The following is a 13,646-nucleotide window of genomic DNA, read 5'->3' on the forward strand; positions in this document are numbered from 1 at the left end:
TTTAAATACATTAGAGTTAAGTCATGTGATGTAAAACATGGATTGACCTAATGGTTCTGTACAATTCTTATTCCACCTGATAAAAAAAATCCATGACGGGTTTTAGTGCGTCATTACGTTGCCTGGGATAATCCTGCTCCGGAGCCTCAGATCTAATCCAGTCCGGGATTTCCAAATAGCCACTCAAGTTACACTTCGGGAGAGCGAGCGCTCTCTCAGTGTTCAGTCTCGCTGCCTTCTTTGTGTTAGTGGTGGGTGTTATCTGAGCACGCACCGCCTCGCTCATTAGACAAATCGTTTGTGGTTTCCGCGACGCAGCAGAACTGTCGGACCATGTCTGTGGGATTGGAGCCCGGTTTCTCCAACGACGAGGTGCTGAGCCTGCGTTACCCGCTTCATCGCGCGTGCAGGGATGGAGACGTCGGCGCGCTGTGCTCGCTGCTCCAGCTCTCCTCTAATCAGGCGGACCTGGCTGCCGAGGACTCGTTTTACGGCTGGACCCCTATCCACTGGGCAGCACACTTCGGAAAGGTAATAGAAGTGCATTGTTTGCATAAATTCATCCTTTATTCCTCAGTTCTTTCTCTTCCGGAGAAAGAGGCGTGTAGGTGCCCTGGTTTAGGGAATAACGCGCGTGTAACACCATTAGTTAGCCGTGCTGTCATCAAGAACTGAACTTACAGCCTGTGCACGTACAAAGAAAACTCAAATATCCCATCAATATGAAATTGACTGCCGTATCGCTTAGACGATAAGGCCATATCGGCGGAAAACAGGTCATATCATTCGCAGCGGCTGCGTGCTAACTCGCATGCTGGGTAAGAGCACAGATTAATCACTTAATGCACGTTTGAACTGAAAGCATTATGATTTCTCTCTGAGACGAAGCAGACTACAGTGGCACGCATGTCGTCTGTCTTACACAGTCTCGATTGTTTAACGTGTATGTAGTAGCGGATAAACCGAATAAAAGAAATTAAGTTGAGTATGGACGTTACTGGTTGCCTTTTTTTTGTTTCTGGATCACATTACTTGAAAAATCAAGTTGCATGGACCGCAGCCAGCGAAGCAGCAACATCAGGCGCCAGCACGCACCGGTTTATTCATTGGCTGAGCAAAGGCCAATAAAATGCCTCGCGCCAAAACCGCGAATTTAAAATGCAAACCTTCCGAAGGGGACTTTGACCTTCCTCTTATTAAAACTTGTGCTGTCTTTGCATTGCTGTCTGTTAGTCGGGCAGCGCCATATTTAACTCTTAATTTTAAACGTCTTTTCAAAAAAAAATGCTTTTAAGTTACATAAGCTAAAACCTTTATAAAAGTGCTTTCACTAGATCGTTTATGTTGTAGCTGTAAACAAATACGTTTATACTTAAATTATACATACGTTTAAATCGCGTAATATTATTTAACATGAGATTACTGACAGTTTTGTTGAAGTAAGTTTGTGCTTATGTGCCTGAAAATTGAATTTTTGTCTTTTGTGAATAATTACTTTTTGATGTTATTTCAAACACGTTACCTCATTATGTCTCAATCCTGGCATTCATTATGGAAACATGGAAAAGCTTCAGTGGCTTGTGACTATTTTTAGCATTATTCCTAGTGGAAGTTTCCAGAGAAACGCTATGAGCAAAGAACCGTTTATGTGTAATATGGCTCGTTTTCCACACTTGAACACATTTGTCATTGGTTCAAAGTACTCAGCTTTAGTATATGTCTATATTTTATTAGTATGTTTCATTGTACATTTCACTACTCTTCATCCCTGGCACTTTTTGACTCCGTTACGCATTGTATAATCTGGTAAATATGCAACTATAGGTGCACGCATACAATGAATGCATCGTTTTTCTCCTAATATCTGCTGGTTGAGCACATTTTACAAAAATGTGTCAGCCGTGAAGCAGTTTCAAACGGTTAAACAAAGGCGGTAGGACTTTGAAAGTGTTTGATAGGATTGGTGTGTTTTTTCCAGAGTGTGTTTAATGTCAGGGAGAGCGGGGTAATGAATTCTCCCATGGTGATTCATATTGAAAATGCAACACAGTTGCTGGTCCTCGACAGTAGAGCGGGAAACAGAGATCGGTAGACTGTCTCAAACTGTTTGATTTCACCACGGTGTGTGAAGTCTGCAGCTTACCGGAATACTTGCTCCTTATTGTTCTCTAATAATTGATAGTCGTGCATTTTTAATGAGCATGATTTTACATTTATGTAGAGGAGAAACTAGGCACTAGTGGACGATCATTTCACTAGTTTGTTGATTACATTTTTTTTTTCTTTGTCACAAACAGTTGGAGTGTGTCATGCGGCTGGTGCAGGTGGGATGTGAAGTGAATTCACTGACCACACGATTTGCCCAGACCCCGGCTCACATTGCTGCCTTTGGAGGACATCCAGAATGCCTGCTGTGGCTCTTACACACAGGGGCTGAAATAAACAGACAGGTGGGTCCCAATACAGTCCTAGTTTATAGGATTTGTGATGTCTTATGACTTTATTAACTCTCTACAGCCTAAAGAATTAATAATCAGGAAAAAAATGAGTATCATATTAGTCACCAGGCTTTCATGGCCCGTAATTTGAGGCAGAGAAAATAAGGATGGAAAAACTGATCAGTTTTACGGAGGTCCAAAATGAGCATAATATACAATTTGCTGCAGATACTGATAATTTAGTACATTCTGACAGCATTTAACGTGAATTAATGAGATCTTTATACAAGTATAGCAGATTACTTGCATATAATGATATAAATATCAGTTGACACTGTATCTCCAATATGTCCTAAGATTTTTAAATGCTTAGTGAGCTTAGCAAACCTGTGTAGTATTAAAGTATATAATGCAGCGCAACAAAACAGTGATTGACAGAATGATAAATAAACTCTACTTTAGATCCTGATTGATAAACATAAAAATATATATGGCGTTAAACACAATCAGATGACAAATCATGTAGTAGATTGTGTGCGACAGGTGTTTCAGCAAAGTTTTGATTTCAGTTAAAGTGTTGTCCATCAGATTTGATACAGTAGGCTTTATAATGTCGAGTATGTATTATTTATAGGGATGATATCACCCTTATGACTCCAATGTTCAGCTTTTAAAGGCCTTCTATTCATCACGGCATATGTTACGCTCTTCTTCTTCTGTCAGTTAATTAATCTGTGAGCCCTTTTATAATGCAATTTGTCTCTCAGGAAGTGACTCAACGTCTTATCATTTGCCCTAACTTATCATCCCTGCTTCCACTTCCTTCAGTTCTCTATCCTCTCCGATGTCCTGGTGCACAAATCTCTGCCAAACTGATCCTATTGGCAGGGATGATCCCGTCTGTGATGGACAGATCTTTGAATGGTGACGTCTGTCCTCAAGGGTTGAGCTCTGCAGTCTGTGATTTAGCTCAAAGGGCACTGGAGGATATTTAACCCTTAATAAACAGATAAGAGGAATTAAGAAGACGTTTGAAGTGACAGAATGAAAAGTCCTACTACTGTCGGGCAAAGTTTTAGTTCTCTTGCTTGACCCAGTTGTACTTGAGGACCGAAAGTAACTTAAATGATTTCTGTTCCAATACGTAGCCAATCAGTCAGGCATCCCTAATCAGGCGGCGTGACTTGCAGTTACTTGAATTTTTGATTAAAAATAGATATGTTCACGCAAGCACAGGCACTACTGAGGGGAATAATGCTCACAAGCAAGTCCATTCTGGAGTATTGTGAAGTGAGTGAAAGAGATCCCTGTTGTATTCCTGCCTCTGTAGTAATTTTGTGGTTTGGCCTACTTTTTGTGGTATTATCTGGGTTATTTAATGGCATATTATCATCTGTGCTTCAGTCTACACCCTTTAGGGGGAGCTGTTGTGTTAGGGTGAAGAGTTCAAAAGCTTCATTATGACTCACATGAAGAGTGTTTGTTGAGATTCCTTACTTCAGATTGATACCAAGCAGAGATGCAGGCGTAGCTTTTATAGATTGGCCTATGAGGAAATGTTTGGTCATTTAAAGACTTGATGTCTAGAATGTTGTCGTCAGCCTGTGTGTTGCGTCTTGTTCTTGTGTTTTCGTGAAAGCCCGTTAAAATGTGCTTTTCTCTCTGTTTTCAGGATTATGTGGGTGAAGCACCCATTCACAAAGCAGCACGGGCTGGGAACATGGAGTGCATTAATGTCTTGTTGATCCAGGGAGCCAAACCGGAGTAAGTCACTGTCTTACTGGTTTTGTTGTTTTAGTTTTTTGTTTTTTTTTCAAAATGCATTATTATGACATCACAATGTGAAAGAGAATCTCCATAAATAAAAAAGCTCTGCATTAAAGCCTTTTTTGATTTTGAAAATCTCATGAAACCAGATGGAATGCAAAGAGACATTCGTCGACATTCAGATCTGTTGTGGCTCAAAATAGCTCCGAGTCCTTGGAAAGTATGCTGTCAAATTAGTCCTGCAAAGTCATTTGATTTTATAACGCGGTCTGAAGAATGTTGAATTCAAAAACGAAAGCCGTTGTACAGTAATTCTGTCACCCCTGTAGTGCAGGCTCTTGCAGAATAAATGTTTCAAAAAACATTTCGGTTCTAATAGCAGCTGCAAAGTGTACAAGTACTTATATTTTATTACCTTGTTAAATTGATACTCCATCCTTATCTCGTTTCTAGACGTCTGTTCATCGTTCAAGTACAAATGAAGATATGGAAATTAAGATATTAATATTCTTTCAGCATTTTTGTCCATCCATTTAAAGGTTTGGGTTGCATAGTCTTTGATGAATCATAAGACATAGTCCATATGAATGGAGAGGTTTAATTGTTTTTTTTTTACTAAATCTGTTATAAAATAAAAGTTTAAATTCACATTTTATTCGAAGAGAAAGAAATAGTTCACCCAAAAATAAATCTCACTTTAAATGTCTTGCTCCCTCTGTAGGCTAGCAGAGCTCTTTTAATGGAGTTTTTCTTCATTTAATGAACGTGTTTATCTAAACCTGCTTTCATTTAGCTTAAAAGTAAATGTTGTGTTTAGGTTGAGATGAAGTTCAAACAAAACAAATGCACATTTCCTCATTTTTGTTGATCCAGCATATCTAAAGCCTCTTAAAATGTTTGACATATAACGTGAATTGCAATTTGAAAATATTCCTTAAAGAGCTCACCGTTAAGGACTTTTTTTTTCTACTGGCCTGGTAACCATGTGGTTTAAATTTTTACTTTCCTGCCAGGATTGTCACCTGGCAAAAGTTATTGTTTTCATTGTTTTTGATCCGCGTAACCTTGCATGCTAATAAATAAGCTTATTCTGACTCTAACATTTGGATACCAGTTTAATTTCACAAATCTAGCCAGCCCAGGTGATATAAAGTTAATTATAATAATTAAAGTGAATTCTGAAAAGTAGAACAGGAATGAATAAACAAATTCATACAACAAAATAACAAAAGTATAAACTGAATAATGAAGTAATTCATAATTAAGTGCTTTATAATTAGGTTTTTCAGGTAGATCCAAAAATAGTATTTAGCTACACAAATTGAATAAGCACATGTAAAACCATTACATAATCTTCATTTTATGAATTAAATGTAGATTAAGATTGAGTACATATTTTAGTATCATCATTTGTTCAAGGACTCGCTTCAGAGTCAATTTTCCTTTAAGAGCCAATAATTTCATTTACAGTGATCAGATTTAAAACTTTGCAGGATGTTTTTGTTCATGTATAGCTGTCTAACACAGCTGTATAAGGTCATTTTCAAAAATCCATAATAAGGACACTTTTATCGGAAAGGCTTAAAAACAAGTGCACAATTGCATTTTGCTTTAGATCAAGTTAGTGTATGAGACATTTTTTTTTGGAGAATGCTGGTACTCATCATGGTTGAGTAATTGTGCATTTGTTTTAGGTAGTTTAGTTTGTAACCTTTAAAGCATGTTGCCTTGTGTTTTGTGTGTTTAATGACATTGTTTCTTATAGATTGTTGTGAATAAATGCCTTTTGGGTCATTCTGTGTCAACTCAACAAGAGGTCCTGTCTAAAAGAATGAATGAAATGTATTAATGTAAAATGAAGAAAGCCGAAATATTAAATGGTTGTGTATTTGAATGAATCCACACAACAATTTGAACATTCTTCATATCTATGGAATTGAGCCATACAGGTTCTTAAAAATTGCAAAATAAATGTAAGAATCAGACTTTTTTGAGATCTGAGTTACATGCGCACAGACTTTGGAAAACCTTTGTCCAAAAATTAAAAGGTACCATGCCAAAAGGAAAAGTCGAATCAAAATCTAAAATGATATTAAAATACCTTTTAGTACTTATACTAAGTTAAAGGTGTGCAAATCAACAACTCCCAGTTTACCAGAACCAACAGTCTTATACTTACCCCTTCTAATTTGGCTTCAATATTGTCATTTTGACCCGCCTCTACAAAATTGTTGATTGCTGAGTGCATAAACTGCCGCATTTAATATTTTGGCCTTTTATCACTATTTATGTTTGTCTTTATTCATAAAAAATATTGCCAAAATCAACTATTTGAGCCGGGGGAACTTAGAGTTGATTTGACATGGAATGCCCGTTTCCAAATTTTCTGAAAACGTAGTTAATTGAGTTTTTGTATCATCGACTAGCACCAGCTAAATAAGGCTTACAATAATTTTCTTGTAATCCGGTAATGACACGTTCAAACTGTTCTAAGCCGCATCAGTCGGTATAAACTAGCACAGGTCACAGCAAACATCACCAACTTGCATTAACAATTTGGAAAATGTCTCAGTTTAGTTTATATTGTACCTACATGTTTGCGGTGTTTGAAATATCTGTACAGTAGCCAACATCTGAAGTGGATCAAAAACGTCAGTTCAAGGTGTCCTAAGACAGGATTGTTCTGGTTTAAGGACGACTTTGATGAAAGGTTTTGACCCACTTCAGATGTTGACTACTGTACACCTGTGTGTTATGGCGATTCTATTTTCCCAAATTTAGTTTGATCAGGGTTACACGGCAAGTTGGTGTGAAAATGGTTTGGCACACATTGGAAAGTTTTTTTTCATACTGTCAAACCATAAAATCGAATGGTTAAAATGAATTTTTGTGCAAAATTGAAGCACTGCTACAAAAAAAGTACAAGAAGAACACGCAATCATTTCAGTTTCACAAGTTACAGATTATTACGCATTTTCTCCAAAACATCTGTATTTTCAAACATGATCAAACATTCTTAAAATATCTGTCAGTCTGTAGACAGTTAATGATTCGTCTGTCAGATACAACATTCAGACATTGATTTCTTCTTTAAACAACCCACTTCCACACAACTTACAACACTTCAGGAGACCTGAAGTTTGTTAGACTCTTTCTGTAGTCATGTCCATACCCTCAGTATGTAGCATTACAGCAGTGCTTCATTTTGTTGAAAGTGACGTTTTAACATCAACTTAAGTCAAAGAGTAGTTTTTTCAGATAGTTTTTCTCGCTACGCTTGGGCTGTCAATGTATTAAACAACTCTCTAGAGATCAAATTTGTTAATTTTAAACTGTAATTAGCAAAGAATTACTACTTTTTCCCAAATTTATGCTAAAATGATTCATTGTGTTCAAGAATGCTGTTGCAGGTTTCATTACTAAAACAGTTTCAGTGCGTGTTTGAGTAAACCTTCTGAACACTGAAAACTAGTACAAATCCAATCTTCAGTAAGCCAGAAAGATGAACAGTATTCCTTAAAACATTTTTAAAAAATGATGTTAATATTTGACAGCCTTAGTTGTGTCCCATCTGACTTTAATATGTAGGCCATGTCTTTTTTTTTTTAATTGTATGTGTCCATCTTTTTAATGAGCTCCTAACTGTCAGAAAATGCAAGCTTTAATAGCAAGTGAAACGTATTTTTAGTCAGATCTGCGCACAATCTGTCGTTAAAAGAGCTGGTCGAGGAATAGGTCCCCAGAACACGAGGATACTTTATATCAAGGATGTGTCAAAGCTTTATATAGATATTTATGAATGTCTGCTTGTTTTTATGCATCTTAGATGTGTACTTTTATTATTTGTTTGAAATCATCTGTGACCTTTCTGATTAAAGTAGCATGTTTATAAAAAATAATATTGAAGATCCATTGTGAACCATTACAGAGAAGGAAAATCCCTACACGTCTCAATGTTTTGCAGCGGTTGAATTTGAACATGACTTGATTTTCTCAAGTAAAGCCCAGAAAAGGGGGGGAAGCATTCCAAAAACTGCTGCCACACGTTCTTCAGCGAACACCCTTACATTGAGTGTTCACACTATCGCTTCCTTCAGTATCTACACACTGGCAATCTGTCGAGGTATTTCTTGTGGTGATTGGTTTTGATTCTAGGAGAACAGTCATGATAGCATTTAGACCTGCATGCTTTGCCTAGTCAGCACTGTCTTGTTACTTATCCTGCAAGATTTCTTTACTTATTTGTTCTCAACTAACAAGAATAAGGGGAGGCTCAATAATAAACACTGATCCTACAGTAATCAAATTGTATGAAAGTACACTTCCAAAAGTGTTAGGATTACCAAGTTAAACATGTATTAAATAGCTAAATGCTTCCTAGAGCAAACTAGGATCTCTTTCTTTTCAATGCCAGACAATTGATTGTAGTAATGTGACTTTCCGTGCTGTCATCTTTATAAAAACTTCATTGCGTGCTGAGGGTTTAAGATTTAGGATTTAGCATAGAGAATGTCATCAGTTAAATATCTAATTCATTTTTTGTAATGTATTCTAAAGGCGTATATTGACAACTCGTATCAATTGTTTCTAAAGGAATCAAACATTAACAAATTATTCAATGAATCGTTCATTAAGAGACAGACTTGCTACCACCTACTGGCGGGTCAGGTGTTCATGACGGGTCTAAACCGTGTGTGCCGCAGGAGTCTTGAAAAGTGAAGCCATCTCCATGTAATCTAATGGGACCTGAGACAAACTACGAAGATGGTTTCCATCAATAGTTTCTGGTAGTTCTTATTCTAATGTACATTCAAGTGTTTGTTTTTCTAAAAAGTTTGCTTTAAACTAGTTATCTGACGTCATCTAGTGTTTTTTAGTCTATGGTCTAAACCAACCTGGGTACAAGACCTTGTCTGCTATTAAAGTACATTCAACAGTAGTATTTATAAAAATGAGTGTACATGCTCCTCCCATGAGACTCATTGGGACAGATGGTGTAAGCATAGTACAATGGTGAAACTGTTCCCATGCTAATTCTAGTAGATGGAAAGATCTCTTAGCCAATCAGATTCAATGACCAGACGTAACTGTAGTATAATTGTAAATAGTCTATTGTTTACAATATATACATTTTTACATGTATATTAATATAATAATAATCTATTTGGCCTTTTGAGAGTGCATTCTAGTACTTAAACATGAATTTAAAACAACACAAAGAAGATCAGACATGAAGGCATTTTAGGATGATCATGCACAAATATCCACGTGGAAGATTTTGAAAAGACTTGAGTCAGCCTAATGTACCAGGTTTGGTACTCAAGTACCTGCACTTTTGACATGTCTACTTGGCATAGAAATTGTTATTTCTAACTCCTAAACTACAGTGAAATGAGTTCCTTGCCTTAAGAATTGTCTGGCATTGTCTTGTGTTTTTCTGAGTGTTTCCAGAAGATTAAAATATTCAGTAAAAATACTTGGAAGCATTTAATATTTTATCAGATAGAAAAGGGATGTTTAGGAAGGAATGAGTTATTACAGGCCAATCATGTATTATTTTATTATTATTATTACTATTATTATTTTAAATGTATGTTTTTTATTTATTTTTTTGAAAGTTGAATTTGTCTTTGTATCGTTTATTTACTTTGCCTTGTTTTTCATGTAAAACCTTTTTTTATGCAAAGGGAGAGATTGAGAGATAGGTAAAACTGAATTCATAAATGAACCAACTACTGTTATTCCTACTCATTCTATTGTGCAGAAATAGCAAAAAGACCAAATTGGCCAGAAGTTTGTTAGATTTAATTAAAACCTATTCGGGACCAAAAAGGAATCCATGGGATCATAATTCTTAAGGCTAGAATTTTTGAATCTATATCTTGAATATCAGTGTCACGCAGACAGAACATAATATTGTGTCCATCTGACAAAATGGCAAACAGTTGACGTTAAAACTATATGTAGAATTTAACGATTAATCATCTGGTACAATTGTATTGTATTCTTTTAGCATGTTGGTTCATATCTGAATTCTCATTTAAGTGCACACTGCAATTGGAGAATATGCCCTGAACCTTTTTTTCCCTAATGAAATATACCTCTATGGTTTTATCTACTACATGGAAATAAAGATCAGCTCCCTTGCTTTCAGTACTTTTAACAATGCAGCTCTTCGAAAAATGTTGGATAAAATGTTCACTATTGTTTTGTTTTTCTGCAAGGAAAAAAAGTTTCAGTACTTCACTATTTCCTGTTGCAGTGTGTAAAATAATTAAAATACATTTTGGGCCTTTCCTAGCTTATAAAGTAAAAGGGAAAGTCTTTGAAATTTACAAACAGTTAAAGGAATAGTTCACCCAAAAATGAAACTTCCAGCATGTTTTACTCACCCCCAAGCCATCCTAGGTCTATATGACTTTCTTCTTTCAGACAAACACAGTCTGAGTTTTTTAAAAATGTGCCCTGGCTCTTCCAAGCTTGGTAATGTTGGTGGATGGTGGCCATGATTTTGAAGTGCCGTAAATCAGATATATCTACAAGTACTGCATTGGAAACTAAACCGTACACCGCCGGGGGGTTATCACATGTCCCCTGAAGCAGATGGATGGGTTTGTAACAAAAATATTTCTAATTTTAAAATTGTAACCTAAATATCTGATTAAGATCTGCATGCGTCCCCGAAAGTGTTGAGTTCTGGCTTCTTGGCTGACCTCCAACACTGTGCTTGCATACATATATATATATATATATATATATATATATATATATATATATATATATATATATATATATATATATATATATATATATATATATATATATATATATATATATATATATATATATATATATATATATATATATATATATGATTTACGAAGCTTTAAAATCATGGCCACCATCCACCAGCATTACCAAGTTTGGAAAAAAAAAAAAAAAAAACCTACGATGGCTAGGGAGTGAGATAAATATCCAGTAAATTTTCTTTTTGGGTGAACAATTCCTTTAACATTAGTGTAACATATAATTAAATCATTCCAGACCTGACTAATCTTTTTTTTTGTTGTTGTTGTTTTTTACTCATTGTGCAGCTTGAGGAATGCAAATGGTTTGACTGCAGCAGATCTGGCCCATGCTCAAGGCTTCCATGATTGCGCTCAGCTCCTCTCTAATGCACACAACCAGCTAAATCAGATAAATGGATTTGCCCGTAATGGGACCGACCAGTCGCACATCCAAGGCCGCAGTCTTCTGAATGGGATAGCCAATAGAAAAAGATTACTTGATTGCACAGAGCCAAACCAAATAAAGAAAGCAAGAACTGAGAGTAAGTCTGGTTTGCATTTAATCACGTGTTTTTGCACAAAACCAGCACTGAATCAAGAAAAAGATTATAGAAATATATTTTTCTGACATTATTGCTTGTTTTCCATTCAGGCATGAATTTTTCATTGAAGACAAACAATGGAATTGGAGAGGAGCTTGAGAGTATGCGTGTGGAACCGACTGCTGAAAGCCAATCAGGTGGGACTGGATCTTCTCCACCAATGTCTATTGACCATGAACATCATGAGGACAGTGTTTCTTTGAGGAACCCCTCTCCCACCCAAAAAATGTTGGAGCCCACATCTATGACATCTGTTCCTGGCCCCTGGCTATGGACAAATTCTTACGCTTACTTATGAGGGCCAAGCTGTCAATGCAAATGAATGGGCTAGTATATTTTATTGTATTTTTTTAGGCTGCTGAAATTTCTGCAATCTAATAGTATTTGGGGTGAGACTTTTTTTTTTTTTTTTTTTTGACTTTACCTGTGTTCACATTTGACAAATAACGGGCTTTTTCACTCCTTGCAAAGATATACCAGCAAAAATGATACAGAAATACATGTACAGGAGTTTTCCATGAACCTTTGCCATATAATCTGTATATGGCTATTCTGAATTTTTTTGAATCTTCCAGCAATATATTTCACAATGATGGCATTAAATGATTTTAGGATGTTTCATTGAAATGTCCTATTTGCAAATTAATAAGTGAATTGGTTAATATTTAATAATTGTGGTTATGTCCTTTTTATAAAAATCTATCTTAAAGATTTTTTTTTTTTTGTTGAAAGCACTGAAGCATATTTTAGGCAATTTGACTTTTATTTGATGTAGTTATGGTTTCTAAAAAAAAAAAAAATTCAGTTAGGCATTTAAACTTTTTTTGTGACCATTTGGAAGTGATTGTGTGTTTACATGCAATAATAGTTAATTAAAAACCAAGACAATATACTGTACACTTGAAGTATGAGCAAAGAGGTTCTCATACTGAAAATGAAATGCAAGAATGTATTGGGTACTAATGTTTGTCTGCTGGTCTGGCCCAGTTCATGTGTAATCAAGACCATTTGCTCATCACTTTCTGACCCATGTCTTGTTTTGAATGACAGATGAAGCCATAGCCACAGGTTTGAGGAATGGTCATGGGCCGCAGAACAGTTTCACTGTCAACAGCTTCGCCTCAAATGGGCAGTGCTATCATTCCCAGTTTAATGTGGTTGAGACCATTCCAGCTGAGTCAAGAATGGACATGTGTGGCTCGCTGCACCTCAATGGCAGCCCGAGCAGCTGCGTATCTCACCGGCCTGCCTGGGGTGCCTTCCTGCCCGACTCCGGTGAGCACCTGCGCTATGGACACTACCATGGCTTCGGAGATACAGCCGAGGACCTGGAAGATGCTGGCAGCTGTCAGGAGCACAGCACCATCGTGAAGGTAGAGCAGCACTACGACCAAGAGGTCCTCAGCGCTGTGCAGCTTTTCCATGGATCATAATGTCAAAACGAGTTCTAAGTGGTCACGTTGACGGCAGCACTATCCGCCTTAAACTGAGGGGTTATCTTGCACCTTAATGCAGGCTGTTTTGATTTTGGATTTTGGCAATTTGTATTTGATAAAAGGGGACAATCTTTCTACCAAAGGGGAAAATTACATTGCGTTTTGTATCTGAGCTAATGACTTTATTTTATTGTACCTGTGTGTTTGAACTCAGCCTAGTTATGAGTGCATTTCTTTTTTTTCCCCCCTTTAATGCAATGTTAGAATGTTAAGTTGTACAAGGAGTTGATTTTTATGTGAATTAATTGTAGTTTTGTGCCAATGAATACTAGCTTTTTGAAAAAGGAGAATTTTGTATGATTGTGACGTATTCTTGTAAGTTTTTTTCCTAAGCAAGCTGACAAGCAGACTGTAAAGTTGTTTTTGTTTTTTGAAAGAAAGCTTAAGATGTATGACATTCCTTCATCCTTGTACCCTGTGTTCTAATAAAAAAAAGCTTTCATCGCCATTCGAAGAGTTCTCCAATAGTATAACTTGTTATTTTTAATGTAAAAAAGTTTCAGTTTTTCTTATATCTTCAGAGTATTTTAGCTTTGACCCTCAATTCATCACTGA

The 13,646-nt window shown here is 36.4% G+C and overlaps 1 protein-coding gene across 1 annotated transcript; it reads left to right on the plus strand.

Annotated features, from left to right (window-relative positions):
- The first annotated feature begins 302 nt into the window (after window positions 1-302).
- Window positions 303-13,539, plus strand: ankrd10a (ankyrin repeat domain 10a). The gene is made up of 6 exons (XM_043244302.1): window positions 303-531; window positions 2,298-2,450; window positions 4,111-4,202; window positions 11,300-11,535; window positions 11,646-11,732; window positions 12,646-13,539. The coding sequence occupies exons 1-6, from the start codon at window positions 334-336 to the stop codon at window positions 13,026-13,028; spliced, it is 1,149 nt and encodes a 382-aa protein (XP_043100237.1). The 5' UTR covers window positions 303-333; the 3' UTR covers window positions 13,029-13,539.
- Window positions 13,540-13,646: the final 107 nt, after the last annotated feature.

Source organism: Puntigrus tetrazona, chromosome 7 (genome assembly GCF_018831695.1).
Source record: "Puntigrus tetrazona isolate hp1 chromosome 7, ASM1883169v1, whole genome shotgun sequence".
Lineage (NCBI taxonomy): Eukaryota > Metazoa > Chordata > Actinopteri > Cypriniformes > Cyprinidae > Puntigrus > Puntigrus tetrazona.